This window comes from Pogona vitticeps, chromosome 5 (genome assembly GCF_051106095.1).
Source record: "Pogona vitticeps strain Pit_001003342236 chromosome 5, PviZW2.1, whole genome shotgun sequence".
In the NCBI taxonomy this organism is placed as follows: domain Eukaryota; kingdom Metazoa; phylum Chordata; class Lepidosauria; order Squamata; family Agamidae; genus Pogona; species Pogona vitticeps.
In genome coordinates this window covers 108,746,767-108,753,478 of record NC_135787.1, presented here as the reverse complement: position 1 = coordinate 108,753,478, position 6,712 = coordinate 108,746,767, and the positions used below count along the sequence as shown (strand labels likewise).

The 6,712-nt window shown below is 45.1% G+C and overlaps 1 protein-coding gene across 2 annotated transcripts in view; it reads left to right on the top strand.

The window, feature by feature from the left end:
* The first annotated feature begins 707 nt into the window (after positions 1 to 707).
* BMAL2 (basic helix-loop-helix ARNT like 2) overlaps positions 708 to 6,712 on the top strand; it is a 67,200-nt gene continuing 61,195 nt past the window's right edge. Inside the window, exon 1 of one of the 2 annotated variants that reach the window (XM_078394242.1) lies at positions 708 to 803. Coding sequence is in view for 1 of the 2 variants with exons in the window: in XM_020797787.3 (XP_020653446.3) it covers positions 1,737 to 1,812 (76 nt within the window). In the remaining variant the exon portion in view is untranslated. Of the gene's footprint in view, positions 804 to 1,592; positions 1,813 to 6,712 lie in introns of those variants that run through there. The other variant, XM_020797787.3, reaches the window with a different exon arrangement.

Here is a 6,712-nt window from a genome sequence, read left to right as displayed (position 1 = left end):
GCACAGATGGCCACATTGGAATTCTAGGGAGGAAACCGACCATTTGTGCTTCAACACCTCTAAGAGAAATTGGGGGTTCTGAAGGCCATACACGGGAAGTCTAAGAACTGCAACATAAACATATCAAAGAGATAAAGAGGCACCAAGGAACAGCTAGGGAACATCCTCTACTCAGACATGCAGGGATTTTAAGGTATAACATGACCCATAGGTCAAGGTATGGGTATTTGGGCAGAGCCAATAAGCTATGCCTACAGAACATCTTGACCCAATGGGAAAGGAGATTCAAGTATGGGGTCCAAATAACCAATAAGAACGTTTTGCTTTATGACTCATTGTGTGAAAACATTATAAAATATCTATGCACCTTCTACTTGAGGCCTTCTTCTGCTTTTGAGGTAGAAGGCCCAGCTGTAGTTCCTTTAAAAAATAAATATTGGCTTTGTATCAGCTGTCTTGCATCTTAGTCTGCGTCCTTGCTGGAGTCCCGAATCAAAACCAGGGCTAATAGTCCCACATAAAAAACATAAGAAATCACGAGGACCCGTTTTTGAACTAATGGATCCTCCTTTCCCCCGTTTTCGAGCAACGCTTCAAAGCCCGGGCCACGCTTACAACGCCTGCCGACCCCTGCCCTTTTTGGTCCCTCGGCAGGCAAGGGGTTGGCGACGCCAGCCGTGTGACCTCGAGAGAGAGAGGACGAGGCCTGCGGAGATCAGAGACCGAGGCGCGTTCCTCCGGCAACGGTGGAGAATCTGGGCCAGCGAGCGCTTTGTCAGCGCGGAGGAATTCCGAATATCTAGGTCAGTGGGTGAGGGAGGGGGCGGGCCTTGGCTCGTCACAGGTCGCGTGCGAGCGAAGCGCGTGGAGGGAGATGCCGGGAGGGGGGGAGGATGATTTGCGTGCCGGCCAGCGCCGCAGCTTTTACGCGGGGGAGCGTCCGAGGCCGCCGTAGAGTAACCGAGCGCCCTGCGCTCTCTGAGGCATGAAGAGCGGCTTCGGGGGTGGTGGTGATGGTGGTTTGCCGTATTAAAAGTGGGGCAGTTGCCTCCGAGGGAGCTCGCGCCTTTCCCTGCTAAAAGGAACTCGGATTCCACTTTGCATTCATTAAACCCCCTCGACTACTAAGGCAGGCAGGCAGGCGAGCGGGCGGACGGGCAGGCAAAAAGCAAGGGGGGGGCAACGGGGAGCCTCAAGAGGAGCTGACGGCGGGAAATAGGAAGACGGTGCTTGCCTATATGCTCTGTGTAGGGTGCCTTTGGAAAGGGGTCGTTGAGCAGCTGTGACGGATGCCGAGGCGCGCGCTGTTCCCCCAGGGCGTCCGAGCAAGGAGAGAAAAGCCACTTTTTTTAACCATTCCCCCCCCTCCCCACCCCATGCCTCTCGGTGCCGTGACTGTTATTAGCATGAGAATGGGCTCTCGCGAGAAGCAGCTCGCCTCCTTAATGGCGATGACGACGCGGGAGAGGAGGCGGCGCCGGCGCCGCTGAGGGGGACTCCCGCCCAGGTGCTCGCTCGCTGGCTCGGCGGCGGCAGCGGCGGCCCCAGCAGTGGCTGGACGTGCAGCCCTTCGCTTCGCCCGCTGCCTTTCCTGCCGCCGGGGACTGGCCCGAGGCGGCGGCAGCAGAAGAGGGCGGCCGGCCGGCCGGTCGGTCCCCCTCCATGCCTTTGGGGCAGGGCTGCCCCGCTGCTTCGGCCGCCACCACGGAGCGGGCTAGCGGCGGGTGGTGCTGGCTATGGCGGAGGCGGCAGCGGCGGCGGCAGGCGCTGAGGAGGCCGGCGAGGGGCTGAGGGCGGCGGTCGCGGGCGCAGGTGAGAGCCGGTAGGGACCGCAAACGTCTCTTGAGGCGCTGCCGACGCCGGCTGGATCCTTTCTGCGGGGAGAGATTCAGGCGGGGAAGAGGTTTCACAAGTTCTCCCCCCTAAATATTTAATTAATCACATGAAGCAACCAGCCGATTGAGGTTAACTGGGGTTAACTGGGCTCCTTCTCCCGCCCCATAACGAAATGTGGAGCAGGCGAGGTGTGACTGACGTCCTGCCTTCCCGAAGTCCAGCAATATGTACAGGAATCAGCCAGATTTAGTTGTGAAGCTTGCTCGGGTTTTCTCTGTGAGCGACCCGTCTACACCTGAAGCAAACGAGATCGGTGTCTGGGATTATAATACACAATGGAGTCGGGTGGGGACAGACAATGGGATAGTTTGTTCTCTTGAGTGTTTTGCTACAATGACCTTTATTTTTGCTTGCCCTAGTTCTGCAAAGGCCTGCCCTGTGCAGGGTGTGTTTAATCTATTGGGCTAGCGTTTGTTGTACAGTGAATTAAGCCTATCAATGGATTGTTTAACTTCACAGCTTGTATCTGTAACTGAGAAACACAGGCTAGAATTGTGTGGTCCCTGGGTGGCCATAGGATATCTTGGGTTTCTCAAAAATAAGGGATTGTGGCTGGTATAAATAAGGTTGTATATTCATCTTGTATGGTTCCTGCTCAACACACGGAGTTAAGTCATCATTCTCTAGTTTCAGAGAGATACAATTTCTATACTTATTTAAAATGCATGCTTCTCAGATTTTTGACATGTATTGTAGAGGTGCAGTAAATGGTATCTCGGTAGTTTTGCCTTAATTGTGTATAGTTTAGATTGATCTAAAGTTCATTTTTGAGTTGGATTATGGTCTTCATAGTTGCAGATTTTTACTGATATATCTTTTGGTATGTAGATTTTGATTTTACTAACTGAAAACCTAAAAACTTTTAAATTACAGGTTTCCTCTCCAGCTTTTCAGTAATTATGTATTATGAGAGATTTGAGGGCATATTATAAGGATCTATGATTTTAATTATTTTAAGTTTTATACAATGAATAGTCCTTGTTCTTTCAGTCCACTTAAGACAACGCTACACAGCGAAGCTTTTTCCCTAACATCTGTGTTATTCATTGCTGTAGACTTCAATTAAAAATGACCGTGACTAGTGTTCTAGTTTCACAGATGAATATGAGCCCTCTGTACTTGTCACTATGTGCTAGAGACATTTTGCACATAAATTCTGCCTCAGAAATGTACTGTGATTCCCCCAAAACAAGACAGGGTGTTATATTAATTTTTGCTCCAAAAAACGCATTAGGGCTTATTTTCAAGGGATTTTTTTTTCATGTACAACAATCTACATTTATTCAAACACAGTCATGTCATCTTCTTCTGGTTGCTGCACAGTGATGGAAGGTGGGGTTTCACTTAACTAGGCTTATTCTTGGGGTAGGGCTTATATTACGAGCATCCTGAAAAATCATACTAGGGCTTATTTTCAGGTTAGGTCTTATTTTCGGGAAAACAGGGTAGGTCAGGTTTTGTTCTTTTTTTTCTGTCTTTGTGACTGGACTTTTACTTACAGAGCCTATCAATGTTTAGTTTAACTTCACAGCTTATATCTGTTATTGAGAGCTACAGATTAGAACTCTGTGGTCCCTGTATGGCAATAGGATATGTTGGGTCTCCTTCTGTGAGAGGGGAGAGAGAGGTCTGACCTAGGGAAGGAGATAAAAGTTGCAAACCTCATCACATACACTGTATATTCCTCTGCAGCTATTCATTTCCAGTACTGAGGCTCCAACTTTGGTGGGAATTAAAAGGGGCTATTATGAATGGGAGTCTGCATAAAGGTAGACTAGAGAAGACTTGAATCTACAAGTTTCATAGTCTTGAAGTGGCAGAAAATGTGCTCTGCCATATATATGACATAAATCTTCTACAAGGGGTATGGCCTTCTTTGCAGTGGCTCCAGTTTTATGGAACCAGCTTCCAGAGGAGCTCTGCCTAGCCCTCTCCCTGTGGACTTTCACAAAGCAACATTGCTTTTGAGGAAGGTTTTCCACACCCACCCATCACATAACTCCTGACTCCCTTTCTTTTTCTTTACTGTTCTCTGTTGCACATTGTGGGTTGTAATGTAGTGCTTTATCATTTAGAACTTTCTATTTATATTTTATTGTATTATTGTTTGACTGTTAGCCGCCTAGAGTGGTCCTCACCCGACCAGATAGGCGGGATATAAATAAAATAAAATAAATAAAATAAATAGTTGACTGTGTTAGTAATCAGATATTTATCTTTGCACCTCAGTCTAGCCCTGAAAAGTAGCCTATGTCTTCTGCCCCAAACTAGAGCCAGTCGAGAGACAAGTTATGTGGATGCAGTGGAGCTGGGGCATCAGCGCTATAAAACAAATGACGAGAGGATAACAATAGTGTTTTATTCTAAATTTAGAAGGGGTAGGGTGTGAAAAATAGATATAATGTTTAACATAGGCAGGTGGAACAAATCATTTTTTCACAAAAACATATATAGGAAAACGAACACACTGCATACCTAAAATATTTTCATTGGGGATGGGTGATCTTTGGCCTTCTAAATGTTTTGAATGTCAGCTCCCAGAATTTCCAGCCACCTTGGCAAATAGTAAGGAATTATGGGAGTTGTGCTCCAAAACACATAGATGTTCAAAGGTTCCCCAACATGTTTATTCTAAAATTATTTACTCTGTTATCATTTCCAATTGGCTGTGGTACTTCTGAAACATATTCCTATTGGTGCATGGAGGTCAAATAAATAAGGTTAATACATATACAGCGTTCCGTGTCTAAGTCGCACTAGCCATGTGACCACGGAAGATTGTCTTCGGACAAAACGCTGGCTTTATGGCTTGGAAACGGGGATGAGCACCGCCCCCTAGAGTCGAACACGACTGGACAAAAATTATCAAGGGGAACCTTTACCTTTACCTAATACATATACAAATTGCTACATTCCCCCCCCCCAAGCATAAATACAAGGATATATCTTACTGAGACCATTTTAAAACAGTGCCCTCCCATCATACCTCCACGCCTTGCCCTCTTGGGACATGAAAAGCTGGTTTGCATTGCCCTTATATAAATATATTCATGTATTTACTGTTTTGAGAGTTTCTCCAGTTTTATTTAGGACATGGCTGGATGGAGGAATTTGGAGCAATTCAGGTCTTATTTAAAAGACTTATCTTTGGTGCAATCTATTTTATCTTGCACTTAAGTGATCCTTCCATTCACATGGGATACGTTTCCTATGAGAAAGATCCAAACGGCACTTCAGATCACTCCAGTTTCTTCCCCTTTCAATAAGTGGCATCCACTGCCCTTCTGGCTTCCATGCTTTTTGTCGCAGCTGTCATTCTGTAGGCAGCAGCAATTTCTCTTTTTTGTTTAATTTAGTAAACAACATAGCACTAAAGCAATGTATCAACCTAACATAGATGCTCCCTTATATCTGAAATAGTGTTGTGTGACTTATGGGAATATTTTGAAATAATTGTGAAAAGAGGAAAACAGAGTAGGTGGTTTCTCTGCCATCTTTTCTACAGTCACAGCATATGTCACAGAGCTGTCATCAAAGAGAATAATGCCCATAACCCTATTTGGGAGTAAATTACAGAACCACACAGAGTGCGGAATGGCATAATCAGGAATATTCCCAGTTGCATCAAATAATCTGCACCCCTAGCACTGTACCGGAAATGAGCAGACCAGCTCACAAAAGAGGTGGGATATATAGCTCTTAATTAAAACACACGTGGTTGCCAGAAAATAGGGTGAAACAAACCTTGATTTTTCCAGGAGCCACCCCATCTGCAAGTGAGAGGAACTCCTCTGAGAAAAGGCAAAGCCGCGAGATCCATTGTGAGAGCATGCCTTTATGGAATTCTGAAACACTGTCTGACTGTCTATCTGAAAGAAGAGTGTGAGGGGTGCCACCTGCAAATCCCAGGTCAAGAGAGCCAGCCATGTTTGTCCTGGGGTGAACAGAACCTTTCAAGAATGCTGCGAATGTTATGTGGAAAAATCTGTTTTAAAAATCCCTGTATATTATTACTTTGGTTGCTTACAGAAAAAATGTGCTCTGTCTCACAAACATAACTTTGGACTACATAACCAATCTTACTAAATTTTTAGGATCACCTGAAAAGGCCTATGGTTATTTTTAAAAGCTGTTGAGAAAATCAGATAATAGCTTTCTAAAGGATGTGATAGCAAGCATTAAAGCTCTGAATTATAAAAAAATTCTCTGTGTTTCAAGATAGTAAGATTGAATAAAAACACTTTGAAGGGCCAGTTTCTGAGTCAAATATTTATTGTCCAAGGCATTGTGAAATCGTATATGGCCTGAAATTAATAAAAGGCCTCCCATTTTGCTGCAATTAAAGATTATTAACACAAACCCTTACAGTAAAAGCTGCAGATGTAGACTTTTTTTCACGTAATGTGAAGGGGATGAAAAAGCAAGGGGCACCTGAAAGGGCTGGAAGCGCAGGGTATGACATGCCTATAGGGGTGCTTAATGTAAATACAGGGCCATCTCTTGTTTTTTAAAAATTGCAGTGCTCATGAGTGTGCTCAGAATGGTTAAAGAGTGGGAAAACACATCCTGACCCAACTGATAGGAGCCTTGCCTGATGTGGACGTGTTTTCTGATATGATTTTTAAAAGTGGACCATTTTTCTTGTGCAAAGGCTCCTTAAATCCAAACAGAGTTGGGATATCCTGACTTACAACAGCCAAAAAGAGGAAAATTAAAAGAGGAATACCCAGCCAACAGTTTGGAAGACGAGGGGAAAAAATAAATCACAGGAAAACTACTGGTGCAAAAGATCTATGAGATTGTTAACCAGGGCTAA